The sequence below is a fragment of the Megachile rotundata genome, chromosome 1 (assembly GCF_050947335.1).
Source record: "Megachile rotundata isolate GNS110a chromosome 1, iyMegRotu1, whole genome shotgun sequence".
NCBI classification, from domain to species: Eukaryota; Metazoa; Arthropoda; class Insecta; order Hymenoptera; family Megachilidae; genus Megachile; species Megachile rotundata.
Window position 1 is genome coordinate 11,543,563 of NC_134983.1, and position 20,653 is coordinate 11,564,215.

General features: G+C 34.4%; 1 protein-coding gene across 3 annotated transcripts in view; it reads right to left on the reverse strand.

Moving 5' to 3' along the window:
* Positions 1-20,653, reverse strand: part of Pde9 (phosphodiesterase 9) — a 167,880-nt gene that overhangs the window by 26,339 nt on the left and 120,888 nt on the right. For 2 of the 3 annotated variants that reach the window (XM_012280684.2, XM_076536120.1), the window contains 3 exons: positions 9,724-9,848; positions 7,856-8,063; positions 4,362-4,476 (listed from right to left, as the gene is read on the reverse strand). In XM_012280684.2, coding sequence (XP_012136074.1) covers positions 4,362-4,476; positions 7,856-8,063; positions 9,724-9,848 — 448 coding nt within the window. The other variant, XM_076536129.1, reaches the window with a different exon arrangement.

Genomic DNA, 20,653 nt, shown 5'->3' on the forward strand with positions numbered 1-20,653 from the left:
GGTAATATTTGAATTTTAGAATTTTGCAGTTTCTATAAATCTTCGAATTAATTATAATTCATAATTATTAAAAAAATGTATATAACTAAATGACTAGATGCAAACAGCATCTACGGAGGAAGCTGTAACTTTGGATACATGAAGAATTAAAAAATGAATTCTAATATGAAACTTCCTAGTAAAGAAGCTGTAACTTTGAATTCGTAAATCAAGAATTAAAAAATATAGCTTAATATGAAACTTTCTACTAAAGAAGTTGTAACTTTGGATTCGTACATGAAGAATTAAAAAATGAGTCCCAATATGAAACTTTCTACTAAAGAAGTTGTAACTTTGGATACATCAAGAATTAAAAAAGAATCCTAGTATGAAACTAAACGTAATTCTTGAAATTTCTGATAATTACGACAGTTATTAAGAAAGTGATTTCTCGATTGTACCTGCGTATTATAAGTTTGTACGAGAAACATTTGAAAGTAGAATCATGTTTAACGAAGTTAAGTCTCCTTCGAGCGGTAGTTAAAATTAACCCAATTAGTTAAGACAAACACAAAGCTTCCTCGACAGTGGTATAATAATGTTATCGAGCTACTCTACCACTGTACATTGTTCTGCAAAGAACGCGGCAACAAGCGAACATCATTTTTGCAAATAAATCTAGTTAGCCAGCAAATTTGTTTCCCAGGCAACTCAGGTTAAAATGTATATTTCGCTCGGAAATTCGATAAAATCGGGCACGAACAAGTAACCACAGTGTCGCTTAATCCTTGAATGTGATTCGTCAAAAGCAGATTAAACTTGACAATTCTAACAATTGATCACAGGTGAAATAATTCCATTTTGAGTAGAAACAATCGTTTTAATCAGCTTATTTCGATTGTATCGTGCATACCTGGCGAAACACGCATACTGTTAACGGTAATTCAATTCATGCAGAGTGAGTATCGATTCTGGCAAGAATCATTATCCTTTCATTTGTAATATGATTAATATTGAAATTACATGTGACGTGTACCGATGACAACCCATGAGTTGGTACATGAAATGGCTGACCATCAACGGCGTACTTAAAACAGTGACTTACTATGTAGAATATTTTCAAAATACAGTCATCGAAAATTTCCAAATTGAAATCACAGATATTCTAAATTGATTAGAGTTCATTTTTCTTACATTCTATCAAAAGATCTGAGAAAATAAGGTTAATTAAAAAGAACAAATTTGAAGTAAGAAACTTGATCAGTCGATTGGATAGTTTTAGTGTTTTTAAACAGATAGATTCAGTAATTTATGTCTTCAAAGAAAATAAATAATTTGTTTCATATTCCACACTGGTACAGACTGAAAGCATGCTGCACTCAATTACACACGTTCAATTTGAGGACATATTTAAATATCAAAAACTGCATGGAAATACCAATTCACCCCCTTTGAATATCCACTGCGAACGCTGCTGGGAAATATAAAATAAATTCCGGCTTTTTCGACCGAATTTCTCATGCAAATCCATATGCTAGCCACTAATCCCTCATATTGAAAAATATACTTGTATAAAACTTTACACAGCCATAATAAATCCCGCTTTTATGCAAAACGAATGATTCGCTCACAAAGTATAATTATATCAATAAATTTGATGGTAGCGAATAGCGTTTAATATGAAATTTGTTGGAATTATTTTGGAAGATATTTCTTCATTTACATACCACTTTATATTAAATAAATTTTACTTTCAAATGTCAACGTTGGCTGTTTGACGATGCAATTTTGCAGTTTAACATTCCAACGTCGAAGTGGACTTTTTGAACTGTAATAACTGACGTAGGATTTTGGAGTGCTGGAAAATTAGTTTGAAATACTTTTAGTGAAGGTTTTGATATGGTTTGTAAATGGTAGTAGGATAAATGAAGAGCCGATTGTCAACTCGAATTGTGCATTTTACATATTCGTAATAAAATGAAATACTAATTGAAGATTAGATTAATTTGGAAATTTATAAATTTGCAAACTAAGAACAGGAGAAACTGAGAAATCAAGAAATTGCAAAATTTAAGAATTGTTAAACTTGACAATTTTTTAAGGTCAAAATTTGGAAATTTTAAATTTAAGAATTTAGAAATTTAAAAACTAAAAAGTTTAGAAATATAAATACATAGAAATTGGAAAATAGAAAATCGATATAATTACTGAGTTCCATTATACAATGACTTTATCAAGATTTACAAATTGCTCTTGTTCCATCGAAAGTTACACAGAAAGTCAACATCAAATTATTTGCTCTTCTCATCTTTCAGTTGTCATTTCAAACACAACGTGTTCGAACTACGAACAGGAAGGATTACTCAAGCAACTTAGGTAAATCACGGTAAACGTCTCTCGGAGAAGGAAATTAATCATCAACGACGAAACGATAGTATCGTTTTCGTGACGGAATAATCCAAGATAGGAATCCACGTTAAGATAAATATCTTCCACGAAATTCGATTCTAGGAAGGCGAAATTCATGTGTGTGGAACTATGATATCTAACAATAAGATATATGTGCGTTCATTTTACATGCAGTACACAACGTTTGAATTTCGCAATGGAGGATTGTAAATTTAAATTTTGGGAGGGAAAACAAGTTTGGGAGAAATTAGGAATTTAGGAATTTAGAGATTTAGAAATTTAGGGATTTAGGGATTTAGGGATTTAGGGATTTAGGAATTTAGGGATTTAGGAATTTAGGAATTTAGGAATTTAGGGATTTAGAGATTTAGAAATTTGAAAATTTGGTAGTTTAGGAATTGGGGGATTTGACAATTTGGTAGTTTAGGAATTTAGGGATTTGAAAATTTGGTAGTTTAAGAATTTAGGGATTTGAAAATTTGGTAGTTTAGGAGTTTAGGGAACTTGAGAATTTGGTAGTTTATGAATTTAGAGATTTAACAAATTGGTAGTTTAGGAATTTAGAGAACTTGAGAATTTTGTAGTTTAGGAATTTGAGGAATTGAAAATTTGGTAGTTTAGGAATTTGGGGGTTTGAAAATTTGGTAGTTTAGGAATTTAGGAAACTTGAGAATTTGGTAGTTTATGAATTAGGGGAACTTGAGAATTTGGTAGTTTAAAAATTAGGGGATTTGACAATTTGACAATTTGACAACTTGACAATTTGGTAATTTAGGAGTTTAGAAATTTGCGAATTTCCGGCTTTGGAATGTTGCAAATTGAGGATATACGTATTGGAAAATTATTAAATTAAAAGATTAAGAAACTTGAAAGCCTACAAATTTAGAATTAAATTGTAAAATTTCGAAATCTAGATATCTGGAAACCTAGAAATTAAATTTCGTTGACATCAAAGCCACGGTCATGTGTTTCAACACTTAAACTTCACAACCAGAAAATGAAGACATATTTGATCAGTTTAAAAGTACGCTGTCGTATCCGAAGTATCTTAACAAAGCTCAGGAAACCCTTCATTGTTCTCCAGACGCAACCTAACCTAACTTCATCTGCAGCCCCAACTCGTCTTCCAAGTGTATGCCGTTTACCTATTGCTCTCGCCAAAGCATCAAGAAGCATTTCTAATTCCGTAAACTTCGAATGTCTCAAACTATAAACTCCGCAATTTCGAACTATCAAAGCAATTAGCCAGAACTAATCAAATTTTACGAACTCCATATATCCTGCACCCGCTAGATCGTTTCTCGAATCAATCATAAACGTTCAATTAATATTACAACAAGTCGCATCGAGTAGGAACTAAGTTCTTGGCCATTGAAGATCACTGTATAATATTTTTAACGTTTTTCACATTTTTGAAGATAAAATTGTACAAAGAACTGTAACCTAGCCTTTTGAGGCACCATTTTCTATTCACCTTTCACCTCACTGATACACAAGTTACAATATATTGTCACGACAGTAACTAATTTCTATACATATTGCAAGGATGGTCTATGCTTCACACAGAATTAATAAATAATATCGTACTTCTCTCTTCACGTTCCCTAAAAATCGCTAATAAAAATGTACCGTTCTCAGACTTTCCTGAAGGTAACGCATCCCCCACAAACATGATTCCGAAACACTCTGAGGGGGAACTCCTTAATTTATGGTGGTCCTAAACCATTGTCCACTTACTCTTACAATATATCATTATCAACGAATTTAGTAATAATTTATATGACCCAAGACAATTTTCCATATTATATATGTAATATAGCCATAAAAGCGAAATTTTCGTACGTGGTCCGAAAGCAAGAATTATTATCCTTGTCAAAATAATTCGCCATCTTCGAGTAAAACGAAAGTTAAAAGCAGAAGAGTGAACAGTGTCTCGATGTAATCCCAGTAAAAAGGAGCAAATATCGACTCACCAGATATTGAGGAACTTTTCCCGCACTTTCCGCTTCATGCTGTCGCTTTTCCGACGATACTGCAATCTGCGACAGGAATCCGCGTAGATCGGCTCCGGAAGCTGTTTGTAGAAACCTGAAAGTGACAGCGGTCGTTAGATTGAACCATGAAATGTACCACGTTTTGCTGTCAGACGGGCAGCCCGTGTTTCTGATTGATTGAAAAGCAGTTTCAGATCGATTTTACGCTCCCTACGTCACTTAGCCACTCCGTTAATGGTTAATACGTTGAACGTCACGATAGCCACCCGTGAATGGAATGGATTGAACATGATCGAACAGATAATATTAAAATAAATGCGTAATGTCGTTGCAACCGGGCTTCGTGTTTGAAAGAGAAATTTTAAGAAAAAATTATCAACGGAATCGGGTGCTGTCCGAATGGTTTAGTAAGAAATAAAAGCTCTGGTGACTGAAAGTAAATTAAGAACGTAAAAGCTTCCGACATGAAAAGTGTTGCGTTTTTTCGACGTGGAAGTTCGTTTACGAGACGAAAAGTGGAAAAAATTGTATTCTCGTGACAAGGAGGAAAGATTGGAGGTGAGATTTTGGGGTCGTTTCCATGGTGATTGTGCAGTTGTAAGGCTGCTCCATCGGCTATTTTTTGTGTTAAAAGAAAACGAATTTATTGCACGATACTTCATACAATTTCTTACAATTTCAGAGCGACATAATGAAAACAAAATATCTGCAATTATTATTAAATTTAATAAATAATTGAAACAATTTTTATTTTAAATAATCACAAATTACAAGCTAGAAATAAAAATCGATAAATAGCTGGAATTATTAAATTAAATAAATAGAAATAATTTTTGTTTTAAATAACCTCAAACTGCAAAAAATAAGATCAAAAAAGAGCGCAATAAGGGTTGATTTTAAACTCGAGTTAAAGTACCATTGCGTAAGACACTTGCTCAATATATTCTCAGTCTCATAACTTTTGGAATTTTCCATGCAAAATTTTAGACAAAAATTTTGAACGAATTCAGTGCTTAATAACCAGAAACAATATTCACGATTTGTCACGTTTAAGCTATCTATCAAGATTCCTCTGTTAAAGTACGATGTTTGAGGTCACGGTTGATCCCGTAACGACGTTTTATCACTGTAGTTTGATCATCCATTTCTGAAATACCCTGTAAACGCGTTTGGCTAGAAACCGAAAATAGGAATAACTGCGACGGTTCTTTGCACAGGCAAATATTTATTCAGCGGTAGGCGTATTCGACCCAGGAGCTATTTATCTGCGCGTATATCTATCGACTTCGTCAGATCAACAGAACCATCAGAAGCGTCAGAACATTTTTTTAATCATTCAGGTGCATGGAAATTTTTCATCCTGAGGGAAGAACGCGGCGATAAAAAAAGAAATTCGCGAAAAACGACGTTCTTGTAATCGGAGTAGATTTCGAGCGTCATATCAATGAAAAATATAGATAGCAATTTTTATTCATTTATTAAAAAATATACTCTGTGCAATATTCAGAGTTATTTCATGACTTTGCAGCCATATCACTTTTTTGTACTGAACTATGAAATCGATGAAAATTAACAATATTAGCTGTATGAAAATTTTGCCATCGCATTTGTGAAAAGAAGTATTAAAAAATATATCATTTCTTAAAATAGCGATTCTACTAACATCAAATGAATGATAAATTTTTTTGAAGAAAGAAGTGATGAAATGATAAGAATTTGTCTAATCATAACAAGGTTTCATGCTTTTATAGCTAAAAGATCTATTGGCATTCAATCAACGAATAAGCGAATATCAATTTTTGAAAACATCGAGTTTGTACGTTCAATATCGATAAAGTTCGATTTCTATCGAATCAACGAAGCTCGATTGACTATTGAAACTATTGTGAAACTTTCTATCGAGTTTCCGCGATCGATAAACAGAATTTAGTTTATTTTTTTATGGAAAAATAAGCGGATTGCAACCATTTTTGAAAGCACTATATCTGTGTACCATATTGAAAATATCGTCGATTAGAATAACGATTTTTAAATCCACGGTGAATCGTTATCATAGTCGGGTTTAAGTCGTTAGAAAAGTTTTATCAATATATTGAATCTATGAACTATAGGAAAATTGGTCCTAATTCGTAAACTATCCGTATGAACGAACAGAACTGATCTATCAACTTCAAATTAACGAATTTGAATCCGTGTCGTGTTTGTCGCAGTTCCATTCGACCATCGATGAAAATAATCAAGAAAACCCCCGTTCTGCGTCGCGCTATGAAATAAAAGGCGAAAAAAACCAATATCGAAAGGAAATCGAAAACTCAGAACGATCGGAATTGTCTTCCGTCACTTTGTTCGTTATTTTCTATAGAAGGTTTCAGCCAGTTGTGTAAAAACCAATCACGCTTGCACGGTAAAATATAAAAAATGAAAAGGATAACCTACGTTTCTGTTCTGTTCGAATTTTACGTATTTCAGCCGACTATAAAGCGAACTTGCCTTCAAAATGTTTCCCCGTTTAATATTAAATACTTCGTTTTCCGCAAAAGGGGCAGGAAATGAAAACATACGAAAGCGCAGTTTTACAAAATATAAATGAAAACATACCTTTAGTTACGTACACTTTGTCATTTATTCACGAAACGGTCATTATTGTGTCTTCGTGCAAATAGACATTTCGTTAATTATTTTAAAAGTTCCCTTTTTTAAATTAACCTAGATTTCTCAAAATTTATTAACCGATCTTTACAAAATTTTAGAAGCGATCTCTTCAAAATTTTTGAGTCTAACCAAATATTATTGGTTGTGTTCATAAAAATGAAAAAAATAAATTTCTTGAATTGTAAATATATTTAAATGAAGCAGTGTATGTTCAAGGGAGGCAAAGTGAATATGTTCAACTTATGAGTCCAAAATTATTGCTGCTACTAACAGTCATTTGATTATTAGTAACATTATTAGTAACTTAAATTTATAAGCTGAACTTTCAATGATAATAAATATATACGTCGATCTATAAACAGTGTGCGTCATGAGTGCGTCGTGATATTACACAAGAGGCACCCCTCGTCTCACGATTTATTTGCTGCGTCAGAACTAACAAATCACTACTATATTAAAACAGAGAATAAAAATTAAATCTTTATATCAATCTTGTAATCCTCGACTATGCAAATTATAATTGTAATTAAACTCCAGGTGTATTAAAACTTCGAATATTAAAAATGAATATTAATTTGACTTCGATTGAGTGCGTTACATATGGACAATATTGTAAGGGGTTAAAAAGTAACTAAAATTAACTACGATATCAGGGTGTGATCCTAAAAAAATTCTGAGTCCTTCAACTTTTTCCTACATACCTCGATTAGCAGTGAAAATACGTTCGTTCGCATGTTCGATGCGACACCCTGTATTTCGCAGTTCCGATAAATTCGCAAAAGTCTCGGAAGAAACGGCAGTTTATTTGGTAAGAAACTTACTCAGCCAACTAAGCTGATCGTTGTGCTCCAACTTGTTCTTGAAACTGTCCACTTGCCGCTTCAGTTCACGAAGAGCGAACGATGGTGACGCGTATAGAGCTTCTTGATGCTCCCGAAGTTGCCTTTCCAAGGCCGCCACGCGTCTCTCGAGAGCCCACAGCACTTCCGCCTCGATCACTCCCGACGAGGCCGGATGCGCTCCGACAATCTTCCAAAGAGAAAACACTTTTTACAACCATCAAGCTGCACCGACAAAAAACTACAGTCTCCGGACGAATAACACGTAACGACCACGCAATTCTTTGTGCAAAAAGGGAGAAAATACATGGGATAGAATTTGATTTTCGACTTGTTTCTTGGGAAAGCTAAAGCTACTAAACCGGCTTAGAAATTCCCATTATGGCACACGATTTGTTCACATTTTCTTGAAAGCTGAATTTTGTCGAGTGTTAATTTATCGTTTGCTTACTTACTTATCATTATTAATTTCTAAGTAACCTTTGGGGAAAGAACCTAAACTTTTCCTTCGAAAATTGACACTTTTTAGAATATTTTTAGTTATGTATGTAAATAATTATTGAGTTCGATAGAGTGTTAGAGTTGCTATCCTAAAAGGATTATCTCTGTAGATTACGATCAATATTACAAATTTTTAGACCAATATTGCTGTGACTACTAATCTCACCCCTGTAAAGATTAAGTCCCTTCCAGTAATTTATAACAGTATTAAGTATGTATGTAACATGTATTTTGTATTTCTACCATAACTTATGATCCCACATTTAAGACATCATTTATAAGCATAATGTCACGCGCCAGAGGCCTTGTCATAAAAGTAAAAAAATGAAAAGATCTTCAAATACGATTTTCCCGAAAACTAAGCTGAAATGAAAAAAATGTGATGTTACATTTTTTGTTTGCTTTTTCGTGAGGAATTACGTGGTGTCAGCGTTTGCATGTTATTTGGCCGAACCTTTTATGCACGCGAACAAGAAACTTTTTAGTCTGACATTTTAAGGGTGTAAAAACAGTTGTCTTTATTTAGAAGCTTGAGAATTTTACAAGTATTTTAATGATCAAATTTAGAGGAACTTTTAAGCTTCTAATGTAGAAAGGAACAAAGATCACGTTAAAAATACAATTCACAAAGGTGAAAATTAAGAAGTTTGATCACAAAAATATAGAGACTGAAGTTTCAAGTTCGTGTATGTTAATTTTCCAAAATCGAAATCAAGCGGTGAAGTGTTATTTCCCCTACACTCGTCCCTATTTTCATCTAAAAGAAGCGTGCACCCGAGTATTCGATTAATTTCACGCCGTAAAGTACCATTTTGATCAACGAGCCAAGCATTTATCGAATGAAGCTATTCAAGAAATCTCGAGAAGGTTCTAATTCAGTTGATTCGAATTGAAAGCAGCAGAATCGTGCGATTCTATCTGCAATGTCTTAAAACGACTACGGTAATTCGACCGTTAATTGAACGACGAATTCCAGAAAGGCTTTAATATAACGAATAAGCGTTTCAATGACGAATTATGAGTATTAATAATTTATCCCGTTAAAGGTGCAATTATTACAGATTGAATTTCGCCTGTACATTTTAATGAAAAATCCGCATTTTTTCAACGAATACTCTCAAGCAAATGGCCAGAGGGAAGAATTAAGAAGTAATTACGTTTCAGCGTTGCGTTGAAGTTTTTCAATTCAATCCTTTTGAAACGACGCTCGTTCGATGTTAAAAGACCGAGGAGGGCCATGGAGGCACGCTGAATTACACAATTTAACGAGAAACGTTGGCAAAAGATTTGGTGAACCGAGAACGAGTTGAAATCGCCGAGACAGCTGTGTACGGTGGCTGAATCGTTACCTGAAGAACATAGGGTGAGTCTGGTGTGTTCGCCGGCAAACTGGTCGAAATGTTGAGCAGTTTATCTCCTTCGCGAAGCTTCACGATGTCCAGAGGTCCAGCCTCTGCAGCATTTCTAAAGAGTTCTGCAACAAGCATGTCGTTTATGAAAGACAATGTATGAGATATAGATGTCAACCTGCGAGTTGGTGCATGAGGACACAAAGTAAGAGAAGTTCTATCTACACCGTGAATAATTTCAGCGTTATATACGTAGTGATTTGGGGATGTAGGAATTTTGAGATATAGCGATTTGGGTATGTCAGAATTTGGCAATGGAGAAATATAGGGATGTGGAATTTGGGGATATAGCGATTTGGGCACATAGGAATTTTGGGATATAGTAATTTGGGTATGTAAGAATTTGGGAAAGGAGAGATTTGAGAACGTAGGAATTTGGGGACATAGGAATTTGGGGACGTGGGAATTTGGGGACGTAGGAATTTGGGGATACAGCAATTTGGGCACGTAAGAATTTGGGAATCGTGGGATTTGGGGACGTAGGAATTTCAGGACATGGGAATTTGGGGACGTAGGAATTTAGGGATATAACGATTTGGGCACGTAAGAATTTGGGAATGGTGGGATTTGGGGACGTAGTGATTTGGGGACGTAGGAATTTGGGGACATGGGAATTTGAGGATATGGGAATTTGGGGACATGGGAATTTGGGGTCATGGGAATTTGGGGACATGGGAATTTGGGGACATGGAAATTTGGGGACGTAGGAATTTAGGGATACAGCGATTTGGGCACATAAGAATTTGGAAATGATGGAATATGGGGCGTAGTAATTTGGGGACGTGGGAATTTGGGGACGTAGGAATTTAGGGATATAGCGATTTGGGTACGTAAGAATTTGGAAATGATAGGATTTGGGGACGTTGTGATTTGAGGATGTAGCGATTTGAGAATCTACTGATTTGGAGATGTAGAAATTTGGGAATATAGCAATTTGGGGATGTTGGAATTTGGAAATGTAGAGATTTGGAAATGTAGGTACTCGAAAATGTGCAGATTCATAAATACAGTGATTCTATTCTGACCAATCGGAGCCGTAACTCTTCTAATCACCTGGGTAATCTCTTCACGCGCCAACTCATGAGTTGTCATCAGTAAATGCACAATATTTCATATATGTTTTCAAAATCATCACACATGAATTATTAGTAAAAATCATTAAATAACTCTTTTGTATAATTTACTTAGGTAATTATATACTATTTGGTACTGATTGGGGTTTTAAAATCAATATCTTCTAAGATTCTCTCACATATATAATAAAATTTCGATTAACCGAAGCAAAAACAATGTTCAACGTTAAAAATACTGAAAATACAACAAACGCGTGAGAGTTAATATTTAAGTAGTGCTACAATTTTATGTGGGTTTCACATGTGCTGACCATTTCCATCTCAATATTTGATTAATGGTTCCGATATTGCATGAAATTCAATATAACCTAGCGTTATACCGCGTTAATATCGCACGATTTCGTGTATTTTTTCCGAAAGTGAAATTCACCGTGCTTCCATTTCAAGCTTAATTGCACTTTAATGATATGTGTAGAATTCGATATAATTGTACATGCAAATTTTGGGAGTACAATGTTTGAAGTCCAAAAGTAATTTGGCGTTGAATGACCCAACTAGAAAATTTTAATATTTCCAAATTTCTAAATATTCAATCCACCAAGCTATCATAATAAATTTCTGAATTTACAAATTCGAAAATGTGGATAATTGAAAATTACAAAGATCACATATTTGTGAAGTAATATATGTGAAATATTACATATTTCTAAATTTTCAAACTTGCAAATCCCAAGTTCCAAAATAAAAAATTTCAAAATCTTTAAATCACCAAACTTGAAAATCCGGAATCTCGGAAGTGGTATCAAACAATTCGCCTTCGGTATGCAAAATTCAGAGAAAAATTCAGACACGTTCTCTAAACTGGCCGATAAATTCGCAATACCGCTCACGGACCGATTCCCGCGAGAGCGAACGCGTTAAAGCATCATTTGCATCGCCGTCGCGGACTTCAGCAAGAACAAACGGGGGTTCATGGAAAAAGCGTTCGTTCATTTGACCATGAATTCATTATTCAAATACCACGGCCCGCAGCGTGTATCCCTTCGGTGATATCGAGCGTAACACGCTCGCGAGAACGTCATTTTATAAGTGTATGTTTTATTCATAATCGAAGCGGACGGTCAGTTACGCGTGAATTATGCCGTTGCAATTACGACCACGTGGACAGAGAATGTCGCGAATGACAATCGTAACTCGTACGTTTTTATCCACCTTAATCGCTCAACGAAATTATTCAGCATTACGAGCACAACCAACGGTTATGGGCCAATGAAAGAAACGGAAAATGTGACTCGGTACAGCTTTCTTGTACCACGCATCGGAACAAGCTTGCAAACCCGTCCCGGACTTCGATGATTTAGAGGAACATCTGCATAGATCGTGAGACCGTCGTATTTTCAACTTCGCGAAGAGGGAAAAATCAGAGAACACGAAAGAGGAAGATGGGCAAAGTCGAAGGTAGAATGTATGGTTCGGCATAAAATTTCTGTCCTTGGCTGTTTATCGGTGATCTGATGTTCGGAGGGAGAAGTTCTGTGGCAACAGCAACAATTTCTGACTTACGGTCTTTGTTGCAATGAGGAAGGCATACAACGAATGGGAGGAATAACGTTGAAGTGAATTAACCTTTGCATCGTGTTGCAAATATGTCGTATGACTTTTTAATTCTTACTACTTGTAAACCTTCGTGTCTCATTTATCAATGTTCCATTAAATTTTGAAGCGAGTATCCTTCAATCATAACATTACTAAAATGCTTTTAAATGAATGTTCCGAAGTACAAACATTTTCCAAATCCACTCACGTGAAACATACAAACATTTTCAGAACGCTTTAACGTCACAAATCAACGATAAAATACAATGAAAATCCTTTTATTATGTCCACAATATTACAACTGTTTCCAATACTTTTCTTAAGTTAATAGATACGTGATTAAATAACTTTCATCCCCATTACGTTAAAGTGTACCGATCTCGAGGGAAGAGATTAAAACAGATAAAGTAGATTCCGTAGCTCACGACGTCGTTCTGAATTATGTTCAGGATGAATTCCATAAATTCAGTGTCGAGCAAACTTACCAGTCTCTTGATCAACTAACAGCGAACCAAGAACCGGCGAATAAATCCTGTGTCATATGAAATTACCATTTAACAACCGCAATGTACACCGTGTTCCGCTTTTAGGACACTGCTTTCAAAGGCTGTGAACGAGCCAGTTAGCGAAATGCTGATGAATGCTGTAGAATGGAGGTTGGAAAATATTCATGGTGCTGTATTGTACAGGATTAACACGTTTATCAATGAGTAATGGTAGTGTTAATGTGATCTCAACAATAATTAATCATCGCCTTGTAGGTGTGCGGCTTCTAATGCAGATTTATACTTGCAATAAACCGATATGTAGCTCTATAAGAGAGCTGTAAATAATAACCAACGAATTATTATCGACTAACCGGTTTAACTATGAGGCTTTAACAGTATACACACGATTTTAAACGATCTTGTTCATGAATACCGAGAATTTACTGCTTATCGCCGCTACTGATCTAAGTGCACTATTAATCGAAATGTACCATTAAATCCAAATGTACTTATGTCTTATTACTTCTTTTACGATAATCATGGTAATCTTTTTTTTCGTCGTTTAATTAAAAGTGCACTTTACTGCTGTACAAAAATTAAGACTGTTCGAATGTATGTGTGAAATTTTTTATTGTACGGAAAAAGAATATGAAATACAGAAATAAGGATTATTTTAACAAAATATTTTACAAAGCAATAAATCAGTTTTCATTAACTACAAAATTAATTTTGCGTTCATAATTCACATCAGCACCCAGCATCAGTATTTTCAGAATCATCGATTAAAAACCCTGTGAATTGGTATTCCATTAAAGTACATTGCTCGATTCTCAAAAGGCTGAAATGTTTTACAGAAAAGAAGTTGATTAAGGGAAGAGAATAGCAACGGATTAGTTAGCTAAAGTTAACTCGAGTAACAAACTGTTGGAAGCTCCGAAAGTGTATAGCTAGGTTCTATTCTAAAGAAGTTGAAAAACGAAAAATTCGCGTAGCTTTCAGGAGGTGGCTGTAGAAGGAACACGTTAATGGTATCTGTCTGATGCTTGAAAAACAGAAAGAAGGATAAAAGTTGGTCGTCGTTCGTGATATCGATTTGACGGAACATAAGCTGGGACACCTCGGTATTCTACCGAGAAGATTCATCACTTCGCGTGAAAAATGACTTCACTGTGGAACGTCATACAGTGATCATTTATAAAATTCAGCTGTTTAGATTTCCTGCTCTCTCGTTCGTATAAAGGACGGACGATCTTTTTTTCTCTTAAACACGGCGAAAATAACGCGTATCGAAAACACGAAATCAACTGTATTTGATTAAATGTCATCTATTCGAATTTATCGAATCGTATTTCAACAACGAGTGTTGTAGAAATATTTTATGATATTGCCGTGTATTTTTACTTTAAAAGCAGCCTTTTCACAATGGAAACAGATGAAATGGGTTGCCCATCGGATTTAATGGAACTCTGTTGCCGAACAGAGAGAGACAGAAGTTTTTTAATAAAATTGGGAAATTCAAGAAGACACGAGTATTTACCGACGATTTCATGTTTCATCTCCTATTTCACATTTCATTTTCCCCGAAAGACGATACAAAATACATTTCGATGCAACTTCCTTTGGAAACATTATATCAAATCCGAAGATATTTCCTCTTGTACTGCGATCGTAATTTATTGTTGTTAAATTCAGAACTTGAAAGAATACTTATATTATAAATGCACGATCGAAGAAATTTAACAATGAAAAAATTATAAAATTAAGAAATGTACAAATGAAAGAAATTTGAAAATATAAAGATTCTACAATTGAAAAATTAACAAATGAAAGGAAGGTTAAGAATATAATAATTGTAAAAATAAAAAATGTACACACCAAAGAAATTTGAGAAGGTAAAAATTGTAAAGATTGCGAAATTAAAAAATTTCCAAATGAAAGAAATTTAGAAGTACAAAAATTGCACCATTAAAAAATATTCAAACAAAAAAATGTTTAAATGTAAAAATTATGAAATTAAAAAATTTATAAATATAAAAAAGTGGAAAATGTAATAGCAGTCAAATATAGAATCTCGAGTTAAAATAAAACTTTCAACGCAGTTCACATTGCGAACACGAAGAGGAACACGATGCCTAGAAAACGTGCGAAAGAGAAAAGCAACGGTCTCGATAGGCCGAAGGAAAATTCTACTGTCGTTCCAATATTCATGAACTTCCTGAACACCCGTTGTATTTACATGACAAGCTACGCAGAACAGGGAGTGCACACGGAACACGGGAACACGGCACGAGTGCAACTCGCGTACCCACACCCACGCGTGCATTTGAATAGGGGTCGCTAATTAAAGTGAAATTGTTCATAGCGTGGCGCGAACAATATTTGCAACGCCCTCGTACTTGACAATTCTACGAAAAATACAACAAAACAAAAGCATATCAGTTGATATCAATTATCAAAATGTTTACGTTCACTTAATTGAGGAACAATCGACTTTTTTTGCAATTTTGTAAAACATTCAATATTTACCACGTTTATTTCATTTATTTTTAATCGTCACATTTAATTTACTTCGATTTCATTTAACTTTATTTCATTTGGCTTTTTTTTATTTCATTTGATTTTGTAATTTAATTTAATCCAATTTCGTTTGACTTAATTTAATTTAATTGTCAATATTTGAAGATACTAGTAAACAGTATTTTACTGGATTTTATGGTTACAATATTTCTGTATTGCTTATTTAATTTTATCAGTAAATATTTTATATAATTTTATGAATAAATATTCAGTTTTATATTTTCAGTACTTAATCTCAAGATCTCCAAATTACTTGAATTGAATGAATTTCTAAATTTCATACTGGAAAATGACTAAATTACAAGATTTCTAAGTTTGTCATTTTCTAACTCTTCAAACTGTCAAGTTTCTAAGAAATCAAACAAATATGTTACAAAACATGATTTTCTCGTTCAATGTATACTTTCAAAAAAAAGCTTTATTGAACATCAATACTCATCCAATCAATCAGCATAATTGGTATTGAACGATGTAAATCATCAAGCGATGTACTCGTAATTGTAACACAACAGGCATCAAAAACAAGCGAAATGTTGAATGGTCAATCAGCTGATTACCACCGACACGTATTCCACTCTTTATCAGATAATTAACTGGGATTGTTTCCCTATATTATTAAATCCTCCAACGCTCAATAACATCACTATTCGAAAGCGTTCGCTCGTGATTTGCATCCGAGTACCACCTTTCCAAAGTGTTTACAATTTTACGAGCTCGTCGTCGAATTTTCGCCCCCATGGAAGAACTTATGGCTCCCACTTCTGCCCTTTTCACGGATTTACGTGATAACATCGCTGTTCACCGCGATCTTCAGCATCTCCCACGCGCCCATAAAACGAAGGGAGTTAGAACAAGAGTTTCAAACTCAAATGGGTGATTCATGCGAAACGGTGGAAGGTTTATTGGTTACTGATTGCGTCAGAATTGATTGAACGAGCGTGTTCAGTTTGGAAAATTTTATGAGCCGAAAAATCTAGTACGTGAGCTGCCTTGGAGAAAATAACTTCTTCAATACTTTGACTGCTATACCGAAGTCAAAAATTAAATTGTATTTTTATCTTACTATATCTTTTTGGGGGAAAATATTGAATTCTTTTTATGTAATATTTAATATATATTTAATACTTAATAGATATAGTTTTAATATTTAATTTGTCTTATTCAATATTTATCGATGGGACATTTCTCTCATTCAAAGGAATATGGCCATATATGGCATGGCAGAGTTAAGTGTTTAAAGCCAATAGAGCTTTAGATCAAGAACCCTTTGTGATAATATCATTAATTATCTCGTATTATTATCATATTATTGCATTAAATATAAACATGAACGTATTACATTATATTGTCCATGTCACAGACAGCTTAATGAACTTCCAATTGAAATTATTACTAGGCTGTTTGTGACATGGACAATGTAATATAATAATAATTTGCGGGGACCAAATTTAGAAAATTACAAAGTGTTGAAAAGTTTGAGAATAGTCAGATATTTGGAAAATTAGAAAATTTGATGTTCCAGTTTTTTTTAGCAATTTACATTCTTGTTAAAAAAAATGTTTAAACTCAGAGAAGTTAAAAATAGAATCCTTCCATTTACCTTAAGTAATTAGACAGATTTGGCGATTTCCAAAATAACTGTTAATTAGAGATGCTAAAAGGAAAACGAATATTTTGATTGTTTTCATTATTACGTTCATTGTATGTGTGCCTTGCGTTACCATTGAATGGAAACTTTTCAATGCATATGAACACAAAAATATAATTTTCCAGCGACTATTCCAATTTAAAACCTGTTTTAAAACCTACCTTCCACGTTGTCACTCATTTTCGAACACAGAAATTAACTGCATCACGTGTTCTCAAAGATCTCTCATCTTGTTACACTTTCAACGACGAGTTGCATCACAATTCGACACGTAGTGCACCATTCATGCACGGAGAAATAGTATCGTGCACGATTAAGTCACCTCGAAATTCACGGCAGGCAATAAAAAGAGAACCAGACACTCCCTTCCTCAGCTTTGAGCCATCAAATGAGCAGACACTATTATTACAGGTGTGGGTGGATACGCGTCACCGTAAACACCGCAGAAAAGAAGCAAAAAGTTTCAAGAACCGATAAAGATCAACAACCTCTCTTTAAGAAATCTTTTATCGTCGCGTTCTTTCGCAGACCTAAAAATTCGGCTGCGACTACCTCGCCAAAACTGCAAATTAAGACTGAAGGTATACGTGGTAAGAACGTTCAAAGAAATTGTCGCAAAGTATCGGCAATTACGTTCGTTAAAATTGCCATGGCAAACATTAGGGGTTGGTTATGCAGCATCGATCGGGAGAACGGCAGAAAAAGTCCTTTTCCCTTGTTCGACGGTGAACGTGGAATAATTAAGTCCTAAATTAGAACCGAGACGTGAGCGGTGATCAAAAGGTGAAGATGTCGGTCGACAAGCCATAAAAATCGACGAACCGATCATTTTCGATGAATGCGGCATGCGCAATCATTTGCCGAGTAAACTCTTTTAATTGAACCAAAGTGTGGGTGGCGATTCGTAGAATCGTCGTGGGATCTGCCCCTAAGCCCTCCCTGTACACACACAACACATTTATACACCAGATCAATCGTTTGACCGTTTCGAACCTCTGAGCTAGAATTAACGCCATCGACCTCGTTGCGTCAAGACGTACGAAATTATTTACTTGAAGATTATATAAATGCGGTATATAAAAATATAGGGAGATTAAAATTAAATAGAACAGTTGGAAATTAAAAGTACATTAATGTACTTTCGTTTGAGATGGTAAATTGATATATTTTTTGTAAAGGTAATTATTTTGTGATTAGTCTTTTAATTTAAGATAATGTAGGGTTATTCCTTGTATACTGCTATATTTTATTGGATGCAAATTATGTATCCTTGAATATCAATTATACTGGTAGTTAGTGTAAATTGAATTTTCTATATATGGAACTCTGTATTTCTAAATTCTCAAATTCATATGTACCCGAATTCAAATATAATAAAATAAAAGAATTGAACAAAGAATGTAAAACGTAGATCTTGTATAAAAGATTCTGAAGTGTTAAGTATTTATAATTCGTTCAATTTCAATTTCTTTCATGTAATGCTCAGATTCTTGATACATTCGATAACTTCATAGGAGCGTTAGTTGTTTTTTAATTAGGTCGCTTGATAACTCCATCACGGCTCGAGGTTCGCTCTGTCCCCTTTAAATCAATTAACCCAACAATAGACCGAGCTTTCCAATTTCACGGTCCCGCCCGTCGCAGTTTTAACCACTGATCAATTTCTGATGCATCAACGTTTCTTCCTGCTCATTGTTTCAGCCAAAAGTGAGAGTGGTATAATTTCTCTATAAATATCAGGATTTCCCACAATAACAAAAAGTTGCTCACAGATTTTCCGTTCATAAAGTTCTCCCATATTTTTGTAAAAGGAATTTTGAACAATAGTGATGAACAATAGTAATGATAACATGTTATATTTGCAAAAAGTATTCATCAAGAAAATTTTTGTATAACATTGAAGGGTTGTAATGACACAAATATGAAATACACAATAATTATAAAATATGATTAAAAATGTTAAAATACATTATGCTTAATAAAAATATATTAAGAGAGAACATATGCATGTGGAAGAATCGAACCTTGATTTATTATGTGATGGTGCAAAAATAACCCCAAAAAATATCTAATCGACTAAAATTTAGTTAACCCACTAACTCGTATATTTTAAACTTAAATTCGTATATATAAATAAGGATTTGAAAATAATCATAATACTAATTTCAATAGTGATAGAGATTTTTATCACTGCAGGATCATAACACCCGACGCCATTTTCTAAACGCTAAACCAATCTCCTCGCTCCATTCGTCCACGCGCATGCGCGAGCGTGAAGCGTGTTACATTCGATCCCGGTGCTGTCATAATACCTCATGTCAGAATGTAGAAGGTTCGTACAATCTCGTAGGCGAGTGTCAAAATAGTAATTTAGATGGATGCGGAAATAAGGATTTAGAATTTAGGATCAGGAAACAAAATGTGCACTTTATGCAGTATTATGAAATAGAACCCTAAAACAGTATTGCTTACAAATCATTAAAGAATAAAATGGATTTAATATTTTTGTTATTTAGGAAATTATATTTAAAATTGCATATTTTATTTATACTATTCTTCTTTGGATGTAATTATCAAATTTCTTAGGGTACTGGATAAGCATATGAGAATGCGCGGAAAAAAAAAAGAGAAATTTGTAAGACCTTACCTTTGAAACACCGATTTCATTCAAACTTCGTACAAGTATAAAGTACATAAAAAACAATAATTCTGCAAAACTATAGCTCGCGACTTTATACAACAACGGAGAGATTTATGTTTGTAGTTCATCAAGAATGTATAACCTGATGCAGAGGCTAGATTTACATATTCCTTATTTCTTCAATTTTTATGACTAAAATTAATCCAGAAACAAATACTCTTAAAGAGAATGGACAAAATGTACTTGTTTTTTGCATGAAATAAAAGGAGATTTGTTTCAAAAGAAACAGCAAGAATGTTTTTCATTCAATTTTTATTCTCGAAATACTATTCGTAGTTGAATATAAATTACAAGAACTTCAAATGTAAATAACTTCCTCGAAGAGGGTTGTACGGAATGGTTTAAGTAAAATTTTCGATATACGATCGTAGGAAATGAACGAAATCGGTGTTCCGAAGGTCCCCTCGTTAGATCGGGATTCATAAGTCCCCTCCTTAAGTCTTTCACGCAACGGCGCGATGCTTCGTGCATTCTAGGATTAATGTCTTAATTAACGAGTTTGCCTTATCGCGGCCGAGCTCCAGTCGTCGGTTCGGGATCGAACGTGTTATAGTTATCCGTTGAAATCAAAGTTGGTCTTCCTACCTTCTCTCTTCGCTCGTCCGCTTGCGCGAGAGGTTTGCGATCTTGCGGCTGGTTTGTCCTGGCTCACACGACGCGGCTCCGTAACGAAACGAGACGAACGTGGTGGCACATATACAGAACGAAAGAAGGGGGAGAGCTATCTTCCGACCGTCCATTGGCTCTAATAGGATAATGAAACGTGAATCATGGATGTACGGCGGAC